The 19,295-nt window shown below is 42.0% G+C and overlaps 4 protein-coding genes across 4 annotated transcripts in view; all 4 read right to left on the bottom strand.

The window, feature by feature from the left end:
- The window catches only part of LOC115829673 (GTPase IMAP family member 4), a 4,668-nt gene extending 4,541 nt beyond the window's left edge, over positions 1 to 127 (bottom strand). Inside the window, exon 1 of the mRNA XM_030793839.1 lies at positions 46 to 127. The gene's annotated coding sequence lies outside the window, so the exon portion shown is untranslated. The remainder of the gene's footprint in view (positions 1 to 45) is intronic.
- A 1,423-nt stretch (positions 128 to 1,550) lies between these two features.
- Positions 1,551 to 5,916, bottom strand: hmgxb4a (HMG box domain containing 4a). Its single transcript, XM_030793930.1, has 9 exons — positions 5,291 to 5,916; positions 4,558 to 4,795; positions 4,244 to 4,427; positions 3,834 to 3,915; positions 3,382 to 3,446; positions 3,040 to 3,145; positions 2,142 to 2,317; positions 1,737 to 1,859; positions 1,551 to 1,595 (listed from the first exon to the last, which is right to left on the bottom strand). Exons 1-9 carry the CDS (start codon positions 5,850 to 5,852, stop codon positions 1,551 to 1,553), a joined length of 1,581 nt encoding a protein of 526 aa, XP_030649790.1. The 5' UTR covers positions 5,853 to 5,916.
- A 3,189-nt stretch (positions 5,917 to 9,105) lies between these two features.
- On the bottom strand, positions 9,106 to 12,358 carry ankrd54 (ankyrin repeat domain 54). The gene is made up of 8 exons (XM_030793816.1): positions 11,881 to 12,358; positions 11,517 to 11,564; positions 11,252 to 11,350; positions 10,968 to 11,039; positions 10,744 to 10,791; positions 10,082 to 10,206; positions 9,455 to 9,562; positions 9,106 to 9,214 (listed from the first exon to the last, which is right to left on the bottom strand). Exons 1-8 carry the CDS (start codon positions 12,251 to 12,253, stop codon positions 9,140 to 9,142), a joined length of 948 nt encoding a protein of 315 aa, XP_030649676.1. The 5' UTR covers positions 12,254 to 12,358; the 3' UTR covers positions 9,106 to 9,139.
- Positions 12,359 to 13,458: 1,100 nt separating this feature from the next.
- foxred2 (FAD-dependent oxidoreductase domain containing 2) lies at positions 13,459 to 18,849 on the bottom strand. Its single transcript, XM_030793844.1, has 10 exons — positions 18,761 to 18,849; positions 18,050 to 18,272; positions 17,489 to 17,800; positions 16,995 to 17,246; positions 16,310 to 16,651; positions 15,868 to 16,034; positions 15,277 to 15,442; positions 14,670 to 14,896; positions 14,115 to 14,285; positions 13,459 to 13,702 (listed from the first exon to the last, which is right to left on the bottom strand). Exons 2-10 carry the CDS (start codon positions 18,265 to 18,267, stop codon positions 13,467 to 13,469), a joined length of 2,091 nt encoding a protein of 696 aa, XP_030649704.1. The 5' UTR covers positions 18,268 to 18,272; positions 18,761 to 18,849; the 3' UTR covers positions 13,459 to 13,466.
- Between the last annotated feature and the right edge of the window lie 446 nt (positions 18,850 to 19,295).

Below are 19,295 nucleotides of genomic sequence, written 5' to 3' on the forward strand. Positions count from 1 at the left end.
ATGACATTATCATGTTGAAAATCCTTAAAGGCCCCCAAATCCTACCTCTGTAGTGCGCTGAGAAGCTTGACAGCTTTGTATATTGTCTACTTCCCGTCTCCGGTCTGTTTTTCCCTCAGTCGATAAACAAGACTTTTTCAATCAAAAGCATGTGACCCGATTACGAAACGCTTTCTCTTGTCTGCCGAGATGTAGACGACTCTCTTCGGTGCATTTCCGATAGAAAAATACCACGCTTAACGACCAAAGGCGCATTCAGGAAGTCCAGTTCACTCCTTGACACACAAGCAAAAACACACCCACCTCAACCGACGGCCGTTTTCAACAACCGCCGAGTGTGCCTTTCTCGGGATTTGGGTATGTCTCCATTTGGGCGGTGGCTTGCTTCGTTAAATATTCCTGGTAAAATCCGTCTAAAACTCGGAAATCGTTCATGCAAAGGCTAGAAAAGTATTTCTCGTGTATCGACTTGATCCATTCCGGTTTTCACAGCTGCAGTATAGAAAGTGCTTCACTCAAACAACTTTACCCGCAACGCACATCAGTCATGTTGTTTTCATTGCATAAAATGAAATAATTATTATTGTGTGAAGTGTGACTTTGTCTAACACTCCTTGAATTAATGAAGTCCTTAAAGACGTGTAGCCAACAGTACGTGTTAGCTGAACTACGACAGCATCAGGCCTTCCAATAGTTTAGGTATGTCCATATGTGAGAGCAATATGGCATAAGATAAAAGGAAACACCCAAACTAGATCGTCATCAGATTCTACATGGCCAAAACTTGTGAAACATATCAAATTAGCTTTGAAAGACAACTTATGTGAATAAGAATGTCATCTTTTTGTTCTCAACAATTTTTTACTTAATGCAAAAAGCACAGTTATCAGTGAAAATGTTTTTTTTTTTTTAAGTTTTGTGCTTCTAATACTAGAAATTACTACAATGTGGTTTGGTCACACTTTCAACAGTCTTCCATACATGCGTTTTTCTACAAAGAAAAATAAAAAAAAAACCATCCTAAACATTTATAATAATATTAAAATCATAATATTAAATTCATATATTTACAAAACACAAATGAGGCATTGCAACTGTGAAAATTTGCAGTGATGCGTCTGTTTTAAATATGGTTTTGATGGTAAACAGATTCAAAATGAGTGGTAATGGGTATTGATAAAACTATCTCTCTCTATCTCTCTGTCACACACACAAACACGCGCGCGCACATTCACACCCACAATCCTGTAATAACTCATATTAACAGACAAGAAGAACATTAAAAATGTTTTCTAAAATAGGATACTTCTTTATAAGAAAAATAACAATTAGAAAATCAACTAGGAATTTAAAAAAATGCTTTTTAAAAACATGTATACACTATGTAATGTCCATTTTTTCCACTCCGTGCTTCACTGGGGACACGTTTTAGCCCCTCCATGTCTTTTCTTGGTACCCTGAAAACGGATATGCAGTAAAAGTAGTCCAGATTCCTGGAAAGTGCAGGCGGGGCACAGGTGTGATGGGGCGGGGCCTCCCCTGGCTCCTCCTCACAGCCCTGGCATAATGTAAGCTATGTTGTCCAGGGTGTTTGACTGCGAAAAGGGAAGAACACAAACATACAACACAGCTTAAATAACTGTCAGAGCGAATCAATAAAGGTCATATATTTCACAGCTGAACTCAAACTCAAACACACACACACACACACACACACACACACACACACATCCCACCAGAACGTTTCGTGGGCAGCCGTTGAGCTGAGGGATTTGTGCGGTAAGGCAGGTCAGAGGGCCCAAAGCACAGAGTATGGAGTCCAGCAGCACAGAGAGACTCCCTGATACTGCTACCATCCCCTAGAGAGAGAGAGAGACAGACAGACAGACAGAGAGAGAGAGAGATAGGGAGAGTGAGACAGATAAAGAGAGAGTGAGCATCGGCATATGGATATTCATCTTCTGAACAGTTCATGATCAAAGAAAATCATTTCAGCATACAAACAACCCAGTGAGCCTGAAGTCTGGTAACTTTCCCTGAAGTCTGATGACTGTTGTAATCATTCATTGTGATTTATTTTTACTGTACTCAGAGCTCGACAAAACAATCAGCTTAATTAGCTCAATTCTTCACTGCCTGACCTCCGTCTCCTGTAGCCGGTGACCAATCAGAGACAGCGATTCACCCAGCAACTGCAGGTGGGCAGCGGCATCGATAGGGTCCACCTGTGGCACTCGCGCTGGCGACAAGGTCATGCCCAGTGACCCCCGACCTGGAGAGGTCAAGCCCGACCCCAAACCCACACCCTTACTGGAGCCTTGGGGAGAGGAGAGGGGGCAATAAACACAACAGACATCATAAGCGATGACAGAGTCCAGTAGGTAAATGGACAGAGAAAGACAGCTAAAATGATCTACTGATACTGTGAAAAAAAGGACAGGTGTAAAGGGGAGAAATCTGGCAACCCTGTGGCTGTGAGTTCAAAGCCCAGTGTTGACAGAAATGACTAGAACACAAGCGTGACTGTTGTCTGAATGGATTTCTCAGTAACATCTTTTTGTCAAGGTTTAACTTCATTAAGAATGTACCAGAAAACGCCCGAAGATCACATATATTTACTTAAACTTAAACTCCAGTGTAGTTAATGAGCCACATATGAGATAAGTTATTCTATCCTGTGTACAGTAAATATATGTGTCCGGAGTCAACAAAAAATATTGATTGAGCATTCAGTAAACCAGTTTTTAGTCTTAACCCTGTCCAGGCTAAGCAGAATGGGTGTAATTACTGTTGTTATTATTACTATAATTATTACACAGTATTATAGATATTATAGTCAATTGTGAACAGTCATTAGGAGTACACTTGTGAGTAACTGTAAGGATGAGGCGTTACTGGAATGTAAAATAAGACTGAACTGAGGTGTTTGTGTGGGTGTGTGTGTGTGTGTAGATTTACAGAGGAAAATGAAGAGGAGTTTGCGGGGTAACCTTTGGGGTCATATTGTGTCACACGGTAACATATGGGGCTGTGGTTTACCTTTGCTCTTGCTGCTGTTTTCTGACGTGCTGATTTTCCGTTTGACCGTGGTCGCCTCAGCCTTGTTCTGCTTGTGCTGCAGATACTGGGCTTTCTGCTTCCATACCTACAGAGAACGAGAGAGAGAGAGAGAGAGAGAGAGAGACTCCTATAAATTACGCCTATACACACGGTGCTGGGTCATTTCAATGAAAAAGACTTTTAATTTTTATTTTTTAATTTTGAACTATTACTCAGTTCTTGAGTTGCACATTACATTAACGATATGAAATAATGAATATTATAAAGGAGAAGCTATATAACACACTCCCGGAAACATAACCGTTGAAAAGCCAACTTTACCAGTTTGTCTTTTTCTGGGAGTTGTTTCCAGACCTCGGCCAGTTTCTTACTCAGCTCCCCAAAAACTACAGAGGACAAAGCAGAAAAAAGAAAGAGCTTTAACACACACAATCATCCATTTTAACACACACAATCATCCATTTTACATACAGGAGTCTGACTTTGATTTTGTGTACAGAAATTTGACTTTGAGCAAGGTCTTGCTTTGAGGGTGAGAGAAAGAGAAAAGGAGAGAGAAAGAGACCGAGAGAGAGAGAGAGAGGGAGAGAGAGAGAGAGAGAGGGAGAGAGAGAGAGAGAGAGAGAGAGAGTGAAAGAGAGAGAGTGTGAGAGAGAGAGAGAGAGAGGGAGAGAGAGAGAGAGAGAGGGAGAGAGAGAGAGAGAGAGAGAGAGAGAGAGAGAGAGAGAGAGAGAGAGAGAGAGAGAGAGAGAGAGAGATACTGAAGTACAAACCTAGGCCAGGCTGTTCAGCATTGATGTTGACCCTGTATTCTTTACAGAATACCTGATACGCCGTTGTGTTCTTCTTTTTAGGCTGAGAGAGAAAGAGAGAGAAAGTCTACAGAACTTTAAAAAAAAAACAACACTGCATATACAAACACATCTTGGACACATTTTGAGGGTCAGTTTATCCAGGAAACATGTGACTGTATCATTGGACAGGTGATTAAGAAACATCTATAAAATGATGTCAGAAAATGTTATTGTCTATTGACAGTGCTGATTATTAGTGATGATACCTGACCATAAATATTATAATTATCAGTAACTGCAGATCTGAGGGTATGTAATTATGTATATTTGTATGAATCATTATTGGGTGAACAACAGGAGGCTGGAAAATTCTAGAAAGGTTTACTGACCTTATCCTTGTCGTGTTTGTCTCTGTCTTTCTCCTCTTTCTTTTTCTTTTTTTCACTCGTCATTTCACTGCTCTGATGATGATGGGAAGTGACTGGAGGAGCCATGCTGTACATCCCCGCCCCTGCGCTGTGATTGGAGGAGCTGTGCGTGTGGGAGTGGCTTCGAGAAGGATCACCTGTGGAGAATAAGACAAAAGAGCCAAGTGAAAAAAAAAAGAAGAAGATGACGGCTGGGAGATAAACTATATGAACGGTGACCCAGTTTGTCATTCATGTCTTTTCTTTTTTTTCTTCTTTCTTTCTTTTTTTTCTCACTTTTCTTGCTCCCTCCTCCTCCTTTGCTGTGTTTCTTTTCCCTAGAACTCTTGTCTTTATCTCGCTCTCTGTCTTTATCTTTGTCTTTCTCTTTCTTCTTTTTGCTCTTTTTGCTTTTTTTCTTCTTTTTGGAGAGGTGCGTGTAGGAGTCGTCAATCACCAGCTCCCCCGCCTCCAGCTCCGGCCCTGAAGAGGAGCTGTCACCTCCCAAACCCCCGAGAGACCCACTGTAGTGTCCTAACACACACACGCACGCGCACAGCCACACACACACACAAACAAAGAGAGACAGGGAAAAGGTGTGTCAACATAATCTGGGGTAAATAACTGTAAAATCTATGTGTATAGTAAAAACAAGTAAAAATAGAACACATAATTAACTCAGTTGGAGAATGTTAATAGTTACGATGAAGTTAATCATATTATAACCAAATTCACTGCAAACATATATTAATAAATTAATGAAATATAAAATCAGTAAAATTTTGGAAAAAAGGGAAAGAAAAGAAAACTGAAAATCCTTTTTTTTTTTAACTTTTTTTGCAAAAACAAAGAGTTATGGGAGATTAAAAAAAAAAAAAAAAAAAAAAAAAAAAACCCCAAGTAAATAAAGAATAAATTGTCAAACATATGCTGGTATGAGGACTGATATGATCTGTTTAAAATCAATGCATTAGGTTAACAAGCATATGTCTCTCTGTCTCTCTCTCTCTGACTCTCTCTCTCACTCACCCTCCACTTCCAGCTCCTTCCCCACCACAGGCAGCGGTTCCCTGTTCTGCACTTTCTTCTTGGGTGGTTTAGACGTCATCGTCCTCTCTCTATCCTTCTCTTTTTTCATCCCCGCTTTCTTCATCGCCGAAGACGAATGAAGCGCCGTCGAGCCCGAGGATGACGAGGAGTGGGGAGGGAAAGCAAATCCGTCCGTACCTCCTCCTCCTCCTCCCCCTCCCTCGTTCTTTTCTTTCGGCGAAAGAATAAGCTTCATCTTCAGACCTTCCGCCTCTCTCAGGGTGAGAGGTTCTCCTTTCCCCGCTCCGCCGTGGAACAGCGAGGATTTGGAGGAAGAGGAGGAGTGTTTTTTCGAAGACGACGACGACGAAGAGGAGCGCGAGTGGGAGAAAGAGTGGTGGCCGCTTTTGGAGCTGCCGTCGCGTTTTCGATCTTTGGATGAGGAGGAGTGAGAGGAGGAGGAGGAGGAGGGGAAGGAAGGGTAAGAGGGTTTTTTGTGGAGGTGCGGGCTGGGGTCGGAACCCGTGGCCATCGGGGAGGTGATAGCTTGGAGGAGGCCCATGGCCGTGTCGGTGGAGTGAGAGGCATGATGGGAAGCACCGGAGGAAGAGAGAGACGGAGAGCGGTCGGACGACTTCCGTTTTTTCTTGTGGGAGGACGGACCAGAGCTGTGATGGTCTGATAAGAGATAAAAACACATAGAGAGAGTAAATAAGACCTGAGCAGAAGTGGTCTGAAAGAGATAAAAACACACAGACAGAGCAAAATAACAGTAAATACAATAGTGGGAAGAGAAGTATTTAAACCTGCACCTAGAATTTTTTAGACTTTGCATGGATTATTACATTCCACAAAAAGATTTATTCTGCGAAAACTGTACTGATCCATAGAATACCAAGACAAGTGAGTAATTCCTCCTTTTATAAAATACCATTCTGGTTGGGTTTTGTTAAAAACATTCCAGTTTACGCAACCACTTTTTAACCAGCCAAAGTGACGGCTACAACTAATTTATATTCAGAGAATTGCAAAATATATAAAGTATGAAGTAGCATTATTAATATTATTACATAGTATTCACAACTGTATCATTAAGTTCATGAGGTATTAAATAAATAACCATAGCGAGACAGCAAATGACTACTCTGGCCAAGACTTAGGCACATATACAGAGTCCCTCTTATTACTGCAGGAAGTCAAGCACAAATAAGAACCAATCAGGAGCTGTCTTTTTAGTACCTATAGTGCCCCTCTCCCTTACCTCTGTGATAGTAATCGTCACTCGAATGCCTCTTCTTTTTCTTGTGTGAGTCTCCGGACAGAAGAAAGAGTTCAGAGTCCTAGAAGCACAGTCAAAGAGAACGATGAAACTGCTCAACACAAAGCTGGGCCTTTTATTTGTCAGGAACTGAACATGACGCTAAGCTAACTACTGCTATCTAACCGACTGAGCAAAGAGAGAGACAGAACGGTGAGAGAGAAGGCTTGTGTCAGCCTCCTACCAAAACTACCTATGTAACACTGCCACATGTTACATATATATATATATATTTGTGTGTGTGTGTGTATATATATATATATACACACACACACACATACACATATATATAGATAATTACACTGTACTTAAAACTACAATGAAGCTTATAACACAGTGATTATGTTGCAGTTAACCTGAGGCAGAGGAATATAGTTTCTTTCTTTTTTTTCCAAATGCCTGTAACATGTGAAGCACTGCTGCATGAAACACTGTTACAAAGAACTGTAACCCTGGGTAACAGTGTTCATTCAGACACAGATGCTGTAAAGTAGAGGCTGTTTACATCTGCCACTCGTTAGCTGGAATAAGAACTGTGCATAAACTTCTCGCCACAGTGTAACGGCACAGGTATGCGTGTAACATGGGGTAACAGTGTTACAGGTTCTAATGCCCTGCTGTTACCTTGGAGCCTTTCTTGGATGATTTGCGCACCTGCGCGGCGATTTCTTCCTCCTCACGCAGCAAGTCTTTGTACGAACGCCTCTTCTCTCTCTGACTGCGACCAGCGACCAGGCCCACCTCTCCTTCCAAACCTGACATCTCTGGGTCAGAAAGAGGGGTGTGTGTGTGAGAGAGAGAGAGGGTACATTGTATCTTATACTTCAATACAGATACACAATAAGGCACCAACAAAAAAATTTAAATTTCCAAGGTTTGCAAAAATGTCTAAAAATTACCCATCACTCCCTTTTTCTTTATCTCTTCAAATGCCATTGGTCAGTCGTTTTTCATACATTGAGTTTGACCAACCGGTGACAGCTGATAAACCCTGACAAAGAAAAACAGTTATTTCCTTTCAGTTTGCATCAAAGAAACGTATGAAGTTGAACCAAAAATCAGCAAATTCATTATCATTTACACCCTCCAATTTTTATTCTTAGTTCTTAAAAATAGCGATCTGCTTGAGCAAACGGTTCTGTATATTTTAATATAGTTTACACAGTATCATTTAATATAATGTAATTTTCTGCAGACGTAACAAGAACAGCAAAATCAAGAGCCTACTTCGAGGTGTAGCATCTAAAAGTTTGTCACTAACCTGTCAAACGGAATAAGCTTTCAAAGTCACTCCTACCACAGAATTTACAAATGCTTTCTTGCTTCTTCCATTTCCGTTACACTTTCAGCTGCAATACAGAGAAATTCATTTTAAATCAGGAGTCCGTTAGGAGTAGCTAATTTTGGATCTTCAGCAGAAATATCACTGTAAGGTACAACAGCCGTATTTCTGCGGCTGTCTGATGTTCGCATAACTTTGCCATCCGTTACCCGATGGCAGCCAACACTAACCACATAATGACATGTACCAGACAAGCGTAACTTATTCCGGCGTAAATTAGTGACAAAGAGTTCGGGATGATAATTGACTGGATATTTCCCGCCTACTTTCGAACAGATACACAAACACACCCCCTTACTTCACCGGGAATCCTACTCCCTCTTCTTTCAACCATAAGAACTGAACTAGCTGGGAATGTAGAAGATACTACCGGGGTGTACGAGCGATGACAGCCCGCGGCTTTGCTTAACGTAGGCCACTATCGGGCTCAAATTCAACAGCAACGCATTGGTGCCGTGCAACTGAACTTTATACTATTTTGTTGCAAGAGACAGAGACATTGCATGAGTTACGTTACAACTGAAAACAGGTGCGGTTTCAAAAGTATATGATATGATTACCTCTATGGATGCTTCGGTTTAAGCGCCGCCAGACGCCATCTTTGAGTCCAGTCAACAACAAAGCGCAGAGCTGAGGGAGGGACTACACGCAAACAAGCGTATGGACACAATGAAAACGCTATTTTTACAAAATTAAAATAAATACGTGTTATCCAAGACTTTAACAACCATAGGTCTGCGCTGCATTCGTAAAACCCGTTAGACTATTTTAAAATGTCAGATGCTGGATATCTTGAGAAAGACACGCCAATAAAATGTGATTGACATAGTTTATTCATTCACGAATTGTTTTCAACCATTTACAAATAATAATAATAAAAAAAAAACAGTGAACAATTATGTACAAATCATGCAAGGCAAAAAATAAAAGAAAATCAAAACAGTTCTTTAAGACGTTTTACAATTTATAAAACAGAGACAAAAAAAAAATAATAATAACAGTCAGCCATTGTGGTGTCAAAAAAAACACAGTATTTCAGACAGAGTAAGTTGATTGTTGAAATTTTCTGACTAGAATTAAATTAACAACCAGAATGAGTGTCGGCACATCATAAAAAATAAATATATTTCTTTTTTTTATTTTTGTCATCTTTCTCCGGGTCATCCATCCACCTCTCCGTTTCTCGTCTCTACCTGTCCCCCAGGTTCTGCATTTGAATGCTGAGGGACGTAAAGCTGGCCAGTAAATCTGTGACTTCATCGACCTGTGAAGCAGAGACATCACTCGAACAGCTCAAAACAGATCCCCACGCTTTCTTCTTATTACACTGACGTGCATAAAACACAAGTCTTTACGTGAAAGGGTCCGCTCTCTCTAACTGTGGTCTAACGGAAGTCAGAAGATGTTTATAACTTACCTGCCATGTGTGTGTGTGTCCGTGTGCGTGTTGAAAAGTACTTACTCTTTAACTTGTTATGTGTGTGTGTATATGTAAATTACCCACCTGTTCTTTAGTGCGTGTGTGCTGTAGTTGCGTGTTGATGTGTTCCAGTCTCTCTCTCTCCTCACTCTGTCCCATAACGTTCAGGTATTCCATCAGCATCTGAATAATCTGAACACACACACACACACATACACACACACAGACAACACGCACTGAAATAATCTGCATACCACATACAGGGAATTAATCACCAGAGTAACTATACTGAAGCATGAGTGGGCATGTAAGACAGCACTGTTATACAAACACGTGCCATTTAATAGAACTACTTGTTGGATCATGTCTCTTGTCTCAACTCTTTATTCGTCAAGCACTGCTAGCACACTGGCTACATACATATAACTCAATAGGCCTGTCTTCTACATTCAGCAAAGCACGCTGTTTAGACATTTAGCGGTAATCTGTCAATATGGCCTGTTCACACTTTGACAGGTTGTTACAAAACAAATTTTGTCACCCGTTTTCTTCTTTTCTTTTCTTTTTTTTTTCCTCGTTATTGAACAAAGGAATGGGACTCTTTCTCTCAAAATTAAACACATTTTAAATACTATTAATATAGAGCAACAACAGTTTTATCAACAATAATAATAAAAAAAAAACTGTAATGGCATATCTCGGGTTAATCACCTGTGTGACTTCACCCCTTAGCATTTCCAAGCTTCGGGACTCTCCCTCCTGTAAGATGTTGAGTTTGGAGCGGGCGAGGTGCAGAGGGGTCCTCCCGGCCCGATCTAGGGCGTCCACACGAGCGCCTGCAACCAATTAATGAGTCGCGCGTTACTGAGCCCCATAGGGGAAATGCATTTAACTCGTTCTAACTACTTAGGAGCATCAGGTAGCCTCTGTAGGGTGTCTGGGGACCAACTTTGGTTCTAATTTAACGATGGAACATCACAAACACGTTGAAGTGAATAGCTGAGGTACTATGTAACCAACTTTACAACACAAAGTGTTAAATTAACACTACCGAGTGAAAAAAATAAACTACTCTCCAGAGTAAATGCAATAATGAGAATGCTCTAAAGCAATGTCCTCTCTCTCTCGAGTGATTTTTACAGTGTCCAGTGTTAATACAATGCAAAAATAACTCTGCAAAATGTTTCATTGGGAAAAATCAACACCCACAAATTTCAGGGTGTAAAAGGGGTAATAGATTTCACACATGGCCACAATATGACTGCAGCGTTTTATGAAGTCTGAAGATTAACGTCAATCAGACAGAAATGAATAATATTTCTGTGTGTGTGTTTTTTTTATATATATAACAGAAATGTTCTTTGTTTTCTCACCTCCTCTAAGAAGAGTTGTAATCACAGGAACGTGGTTGGTGCAGGCAGCTGATGGAAAATATTTACATAACCATACATTAAAATTCACATCCCAAACTCACTTTTTCACACAGGGCCAAAGGTAAACACAAAACCATGCGCAAACATAATTCAGGTGAAGCTACATTTACTCTTTTAACAGACTCCTTCTCTCCTCATAAGGTTCCCTCTGTGACTGTTCTTACCCAAGTGCAACGGTGTGTTCCCAAGACTGTCTCTCTGGTTTGGGTCAGCGCCATAACTCAGCAGTAACTGAACTGGACACACAGAGAGAAATCAAATTTGTATTTCGTTCTTTGACACTCATAAACAGATTTACTTTACAAATATATATATATATATATATAATTTTTTTTTAACATTTCTTAATTTCAGAGGAAATGTGTTGTACTGAAAACATTAACCGTATGTCTTCAAACTTGACTTCTCGGGTTACACTGAATGTAAATCTTCGCTCTGTCCAGCTTACCGATACTCTCATTGCCGTTACAAGAGGAAAAATGTAGAGCTGTCCGTCCTTTGTCGTCGGCGGCACACGGGTCAGTGTCATCCTCCAAGAGCCTTCGTACTACAAAGCAACAACCAAAAAGCTCACTGGGTCAAAATAACAGAAAAGCTCACTGACCGATTAATGACATTTTATTACAATCAGCCGAAAGTGTAGCTACCGACTGTAGCTCGTAGGCGACTGTTACTGTTTTACGTTCATTTCTAAGAGTCAGAAGTATTCTTACCCGTGTCGATGTCGTTGCCGTTGGCTGCCTCTCTTAGTCTCTTAGCAGCTGAGAAAAGACAGATGAAGAGGTTATTCAAACTCTGGGCTACTGCAGGGCAGTATAACATCTCAGATGCTGGGACACAGTTGACTAGAGAATGGTATGTAGCCTACTTTGCATAAACGCTGGACACCTTTCACAAACAAAAAGACCTAACTTTACGACACAGACAACTGAAGCACACGCAGGCTGTTGCAGGAATACATACGCTATACACTCACATCATCTCTTCCAACTGCCTTACAATATGGATTGACGTACGAGTGCAAACACATAGTAACTCTTCTAGCTGAAGTTGCTGACAAATTTAAACTCTCGTTACCGTATATGTCCTTTCCAATCGGACCCAAATTCCGCCGTGCTCTTCCATGTCGCCTTGCCTTGCTGGATGTGATCTTTCCTGGCTTGCCTGCGACACCGGTCCCCGCGCCCGTGCCGCCCCGACCGGGTTCCCAGAGCAAGTGCAAGTACCTAAGTTCTTGCTCCGCCGCCGGACTGCTTCGGTTAAATCTCAGGGCATGTTCTCCAAAACCGGTGAACCCAAACCCGACCCTTGTCTTTCCCTCTATCCCCAAAGGATCGTCCTCCCTTTTTTCTGAGTCTTTTAACGTTCCAGGAGGCACGGTATACTCGCCCTCGGAGCTCGACCGCTCATCGTCCGAGGCGGTCGCAACAATTGGGCTCCACCCGTCCATGTTTATGAAATCATTTGCTGAAATCAATTCGTTCTTCTGCTACAGAAAACATGCACCAGGTAACACTAATGGTAACCGATCGACTATCTCGTCTTTAAAACGCGATATTTATATCTGGCTCACTATATTCACTCCCTACATCTACATTAGGCCACTTGAGTCCATTTATCAATATAGAAACAAGCATTGTATAGCTTCCATTATGGTGCGGTATTTGGCTGTCGATTCGCTGTTCCGCGTTCCTCCACAGAGCCAAAATGTCCCCTGTTTCAGGTTTGCGCTCCGCTTCAACAAAAAACACTGTCATTGGATAGACAATGTTTGACAAGTAACGAACAGCCAATCAAATGTAATCTTGTTCACAATCACTGATCCAATCACAAAAAGGGGATTTTTTGCAGACTTTGTGAAGCTCTGCCACAACTGACAGATGTTTCTCGATCATTGAACAGTCGTAATCAACCACAAAAAACTGGACCCCGATCGATTTAATATTCTAGGTAGTGTTTATTAATATTCTGTTTTCAGTGTAGTGAACAGAAAATGATGTTCATTTTATTAAAATAACATCTGAGGAAATCAATGCAATCCATAATAAATGTATAATATACTATTGAATGAAAACATTTTCATATAGTACAAAAATAAATACAGTAAAATAAATAAAGTGTTTTAATGGTGTTCAAGACAACATCAAAACCCCACCACCAGTATATACATATATCAACAGTCGAATCTACACTTTGGCTTCATAAAATGGTGGCACGATAAGTATCTTAAACTTCAATAATAGTTTCTGTAAACTCAATACAAAGGCTACAATTAATCTCAGGAAAATGTATATGTGTACCATGGATCTTTTTTGAGGAGGGAGAAAAAAAAGATACAAAGAACCACTAGAGTTAGGAGGTAGAGAAAGCAGCCAGAGAAATGGGCCAATTCCAGAACTTTCCTTCTTTCATCCATACAGGTCTTCTTAAACACCACACAGCGGCTAAACCAAATGGGTGTACGACTGGTCAACCTCTAAGACAGACACAGATATTAAACTCCTATGAATATGGAAAAATAGTCAGAGAGGCTGTTATTTCGCTGTACTTTTCAGTCCATGTTTAGAATAGTGTACATGAAAGAGACATGGAAAGGTGTACGTGTATTGGAAATTGGCCGTTTGTGAACGACAGGGTTCAATCGCTACTCCCAGTCGCACCAGTCAGAGGTCAAAGTTCATCGCTGAGGCAACCGTAGCTCCAGCGTGCTTAAGGTATTCTGGGAATGGCACATCTTCGCTGTTGTGGGAGACAGTTTCCTGATGGTTAGGCATGAGTCCTGCCTCACGGGCATTTTGCCAGAGGTGATGGTTACCCACAATGCCCTGCTTCTTGAGGTAACCTTGGCGACAGAAGAGGGGTGGCTTACGGTTGGTTAGGGAGAGACGGAAACAAGTTTCTGAGGGGAAGAGACACAGAACACAGGTGATGAGCTTCTTTACAAACACATCGTTACAAACACATGTCTTTCATTTGATGTAAATTTAACAGTTGCACAGTCTTATAGGGGCACATAGTTTGTTTACTTTCATATCACACTAGTCTTGATTTGCGCTGGGTTTATATCAAAATTCTGTTACAAATTCTGAACGGAATTCTGAGCACAGTTCCAAAAGGTTGATGCTGATGCTGCTCCAGAGCAGAATGGATTAGCTTTCAGCCAAACTGCATGTTCTAGACACAGGTGGGAAACCCCATGTAGCTGCATGGCTAAGGAGCTCACTCTCCCCGGCGTGAGAGCAGGATGACAAGCCCTAGAGAACAGAGTGAGGTCACCGTGAAGCAAGTGGCTGACAGCGTTGCGTTCTGACCTGCATAGAAGGCCCTGAGGTCGGTCTGAAGACAGTGCTCGAGGAAGCGTCTCAGGGGTTGACTGTGGGAGACGGGCTGGTCCCACTCCGTCAGGAAATCCTCGATCATGTGATGCACGGCCTGCGGACGGGGGAGGGGCCAACCCGCGGGCCTCTGTCTCATATCCCTCTCTGTGTAATACATGTTCGGACACATTTCAGTACGAAGGCTAACTGGGAAACTGTAGTGTTACTGAAACCCTCTTGCCAATAAAGCAACTGATCGAGACCAAAGAGGCTGCGATGCTGCGTAAAACAGAATCATTATCAAGGCCAGCTAAAAAGAGTCATTTGATGTTGTTGCAGCATGAGTGCACATATTAAAACCTAAACTGCATGTACTGTGTTATAGTGGGATTTTAACACTGTCACACCAGTTTTGTATGAAATGATGTTTCTACTGTACAGACCGTACTATATAGACATACTGTGTGTGCTCTTGCAACTATATACGTATCATATGCAAGATGTTAAACGTGGTTTTAAATGAAAAATCTCTCTCTCTCTCTTTCTCACCAGTAGGCAGTTTGTGGTAGTAGTACAAGACGGGATGGAGGAAGTTGGATTTCCAGGCTCGGGTCCACTCGGACTCGGCCCTGCCCGGACCCAGTGTGTCAGTTCTGTTTAGTCCATACTGCATTAGCAGGACCAGGAATCCCTGCTCAGAGATGGTATGACCCGAAAGAGCCGAGAACTGAGGAAGGGCCTGCAGGGGGAACTCCTCCAGATACTCACAGTAAGAACTAAAGAGAGAGAGGGAGAGAGAGAGAGAGGGAGAGAGAGAGAGAGAGAGAGAGAGAGGGAGAGATGGAGAGTGCGAGAGAGGGAGAGAGAGAGAGAGAGAGCGAGGGAGAGAGAGAAAGAGAGAGAGAGAGAGAGAGAGAGAGAGAGGGAGAAGTAAATGACACTGATGTGGACTCACAGAAACACAGACAACAAGCTCAGGATTGGAGACATGTTACTCTGAAGTTCCGTGACAAAATTTACTGTTAAGATGACAATGCAAATGAAATAAAAGAAGACAGAAATCTGCTCAGTCTACTTTAATATAATTGGGACAGGGTGAAAAATACTGTGTGAGACATGAGGAAAATATGATGCCCGAAAATATGACGCTTCTTACCCCCTCAGTAGTATAACGTCCCCCAGAACGCCAAACATTTGGTACGGTCCAGAGGCCTCATTCACGCGTTTGAGGATCCAGGACAGCAGCTGAGTGGTGGGGAGCTTTGTGGCCGGCCAAGCGTTGTTATGGTAACGCTGCTCCAAGACCTTGTGGACAGCTCGCACTTCAGGGCCACAGAACAAAACAACACAAGAGGAACATCATCACAACCCTGACTGAAGTGAACACATCACACACATACACACTGTTCCTGCTGTCTGCTTTAAGACCCTTCCCAGGCAACCATAAGTGTTTTCTTTATCTGAATATATTAGTCTCATTAGAATAACTACAAAGTAACAATAAAGAGAAAGTTACACCAGATAACCACAATACAGTGACAATAAAGTAACAATAGTAACAACAATGTAACAATATGCCAATTGGAGTAATGATACAGAGACAGTTACACCTGATAACAACAATAAAGTTACAATAGGAACAACAGAGTAACAATAAACCAGATAGAATATCAGTGAATGATAAAAAACTCTTTAGAGAAAGTTACACCAGACTGACTTGTTGTGTCATAGCCTGTGGAGTACTCACCTGTGTAACGAAAACCATGAACAAACCCCCCCGCAGACATGCGGTAGTCTCGGGAGTGCGCTGCCGTACCCAAAACAAACAGGTTTGGTGTCCCTCTGCCTTCGTACCACGCCGTCACCCCTGGTAACCGACCCCTTGCACCTCCACTATGGGGAGGACGGGCAGAACTAGAGAGGTATAAACACGATGTCGTCATAGAAACCAACACATGTGCAATCAATGATGAAGTCAAACTGGGACTCCTTCAGTGTTACTTTTATAATGTAAATCATTAGTAGATGCATGGAAAACATGACTTTGAACCAATGTCACCAACACAACGAATTCATTACTATATTCTGATAAAATATGACAAACAGGATACGTTTTCATGGACAGTCCAAAGGAACAAGGAAGAATGTTGTAAAAGAAAACAGAAATGAATCCTTTTTTTTTCTGTTACCCGTCAAAGATGGAGAAGTTGAAACGGAAGCCCAGGCAGCGGATCACCCGGTCGTACGGTTGTCGGAGCGAGAAGTTGTCGTTATGGTAACCGGGTAAATTTTCAGCCTTAACCTTGGAGCTCTCGTTTCCGCGTCGACCGTCCAGCAGTTCCGCCAGAGTCAAGTAGAGTTGTTCCTTTCTCTCGTCTTCTTTTGTCTCTCCGGTTTTCCTTCTTCCTCCTCTCCTCTTCCTCCCTCCCCCTCGACCTCGGCGGACAATAGCGATGTCCTCCAAACCTCCCTCTACCAATCCGTCCAGGGACTTCAGCTGATACGTGTCCAGAAGTTCATTGTTCACTGCCCTAAGGAAAAGAGGACAACTTGATCGGCTATAAAAGGACATATCAGGACAGCATCAGTAAAAAGTCCTTCTCTTTCAAACTGTGACACGAGGAAACCTCCAGAATGTTCCTCTTTAACCGTGTTGAAGTGTTTCAGTTTTTCACTGAACAAGCTTCGTAAACAATTTTCCGTTGGAAAATGAGAAGAAGTTCACACAACGACACGCTCTCAAAAAAACCCAAAAACAACTGAAACGTACCCACGGTGCAAAAAGAAAACAAGCATGTTTGGAATCACTCTTCAAATAAACAAACAGATACATTTTATAGACATGCGTTAATTACACAGACATGCGTGAAGTACCTGAGGTCGCCAACGTAGTGTGTCTGCCAGGCCAGTCGGACCGGGCTTGGGCTGTACAGGTGGACCCGACTGGCTCTGCCCAGAATGCTCTGGGCGGTCTCGAACGCCGAGTTTCCTTTCCCCAGAATCAAAACGGCCTGGTCTTTATAGGCCTCTGGATCCACAGAGATGGACTCGTAACCTTCCACCAGGTCAGAACCGACAAACTGGACCTGCTGAGGTACCCACAGACCCGTGGAAACCAGTAGGACACTGGAGGAACAGAAAGAAAGAGAGGAGAAGAGGGAGATGAGTTTAAGTGACATCTTCGCTAATGCTTTAATGACGTCAGTTAGAACGTCACTGAGTATCGTATCGAATCTATCACGGCTGTCTTTGAATTAAAAAAGACACTGCGTGTCTCCCACTGAATCAAAAATCATGAGATACTGAGATAGTAAGAAAAAAACAACAACAACTGACAAAGTCAGGAGAAATTCCTCCAAAACGGATACCTGCAGGTGTAGTCATTGCCGTGCTGGTCTGTCAATATGTAACACCTGTTTCCCGCTTTTTCTATACTGGACGCTCGGATCTTCCCGATATCTACACCGTATTTCACCCTGAGTCCCAGTTCCTTCACAAACATGGAAAGGTAGCGTGGGAATGCATCTGCTGGTGGGTAGAGATCCCTGCTGATTTGCTGAAAAAGCAGGTCTGACCTGTCACTCAAGAGAGAGTTCCAATCATGACGTAAATTGAACTCTCTGTTCCGCCTCCCTGTGTAGATTTTGTTGATGCTTATGAGTTTTCTGTGGCGAGGGTACCTGGACACAAGATATGAAGCATCAGACCGCTTTAAATAATTGTCATTTTGACTCCATTTCAACAGGACTTTAGCCAATTATAACAACTCTTCACATAAAACTTCACATAAAGTAATAGATTCTAGCGATTACTTTCACATTTGGTCCAAAAAGAGATTTTTTTTTTGTTGTTAGGGATGGACGTGGTGTGGGTATTTATTTCCATTCCTAAGGCCTCCAAAGAGAAAAAAAAAAAAAAAAAACACTCACACGTTGAAGAAACTCCCTGGCCCTGAATTTCTCTCCAATATGATGTAATCCCTCTGACTCCTGGAGAGAAAATAACCCATCTGAAGTCCAGCTGGTCCCGCACCCAGCACGCAGTAGTCATGGCGACGAGAGTCGTTGTGTCCATGGTGCTCACCAGGAACACATAAGGCGTGCGTGAGAAGGGAGAGGAAGAGGAGCAGGGATTGGGTGGGCTCCATCAGGCCTGAAATAACGTCCAAACAAGGGGGAAATTCACCACAACTGTACGCTTTGGAGTCTGTGTTCGTTTAGGCTGATGCATTTGTAAAATGCATAACCTTCAACAGAGTAAATAAACTTCACATGGAGACCAGGAAAAAGTAGTCCTACTCTGAGATTAAAGTAATCAGTTCTGTTCTCGAGACCACGGTTTTGGCAGTTTTTGATAATAAATTGTACTCAGTTTTGGACATACATTTAAAAGCAATGTATCCACGGTCCGTCTGTTTCAAATGACACGCGTATTTGGTGTTTATGGTCGAAATGTGCTGTGGAAATGAGGCCCCGGTGGAGACGCGGCGAACTGAGCTTAGAGAGGAACCGCCACCGCTGCCCCAATTCTGGGTAAACTACTACATCCCAACGACGACATCCCGGAGAAATTCGAGAGCACACTGGCTACGCTACATTTTGTTAAAGTTAGTCTTCGAAAGCAAGAAAAAAACGACGTACCTTTCACCGGACTGTATCCCTTTAGCGAGACAGAAGGCACGGCAACATTTTCACCTCAAACATCTACATTTCGGTTGCTTCTTTGCTTTCATAACGGCATCTGGCAACAGTGAGTGCACTACATTACCCACAGCGCCTTGTGTTGCTAATACAATCTGGATTATTGACCAATGAAAAACTACAGATGAAAGTTTGGGCGTGTCCAAAACTGTACATTTTATCCTAAAGGAATTATGATAAAATAAATGCATGTACTTTGTAACGCAATATGCACAACCTTGTTTTGTATTCTGAATATTTATGTTATTATGTTTGACGTCTAACTTTGTCTATTTTTTTTTTGTTATTTTATATTACTGTGTGTGTGTGTATATATATATATATGTGTGTGTGTGTGTGTGTATATATATATATATATATATATATATAGAGAGAGAGAGAGAGAGAGAGAGCGATACACACACACACACACACACACTCACACACATATATACATTTACACATATATATATATATACATTTTCTTTCAACCCAT

Source organism: Chanos chanos, chromosome 16 (genome assembly GCF_902362185.1).
Source record: "Chanos chanos chromosome 16, fChaCha1.1, whole genome shotgun sequence".
Lineage (NCBI taxonomy): Eukaryota > Metazoa > Chordata > Actinopteri > Gonorynchiformes > Chanidae > Chanos > Chanos chanos.

Coding starts and splice junctions, on each gene's coding strand:
- hmgxb4a (XM_030793930.1), bottom strand. CDS start 5,852: ATGGGCCTCCTCCAAGCTATCACCTCCCCGATGGCCACGGGTTCCGAC. Junction 4,796..5,290: donor GAAGGAGCTGGAAGTGGAGG/GTGAGTGAGAGA, acceptor TGTGTGTGTTAG/GACACTACAGTGGGTCTCTC. Junction 4,428..4,557: donor GGAGGAGGGAGCAAGAAAAG/TGAGAAAAAAAA, acceptor TTTTGTCTTATT/CTCCACAGGTGATCCTTCTC.
- ankrd54 (XM_030793816.1), bottom strand. CDS start 12,253: ATGGACGGGTGGAGCCCAATTGTTGCGACCGCCTCGGACGATGAGCGG. Junction 11,040..11,251: donor TAACGGCAATGAGAGTATCG/GTAAGCTGGACA, acceptor CTGTGTGTCCAG/TTCAGTTACTGCTGAGTTAT. Junction 9,563..10,081: donor TAAGGGGTGAAGTCACACAG/GTGATTAACCCG, acceptor GTGTGTGTTCAG/ATTATTCAGATGCTGATGGA.
- foxred2 (XM_030793844.1), bottom strand. CDS start 18,267: ATGGAGCCCACCCAATCCCTGCTCCTCTTCCTCTCCCTTCTCACGCAC. Junction 17,247..17,488: donor GGCAATGACTACACCTGCAG/GTATCCGTTTTG, acceptor CTGTTCCTCCAG/TGTCCTACTGGTTTCCACGG. Junction 14,286..14,669: donor CTACCACAAACTGCCTACTG/GTGAGAAAGAGA, acceptor TGTATTACACAG/AGAGGGATATGAGACAGAGG.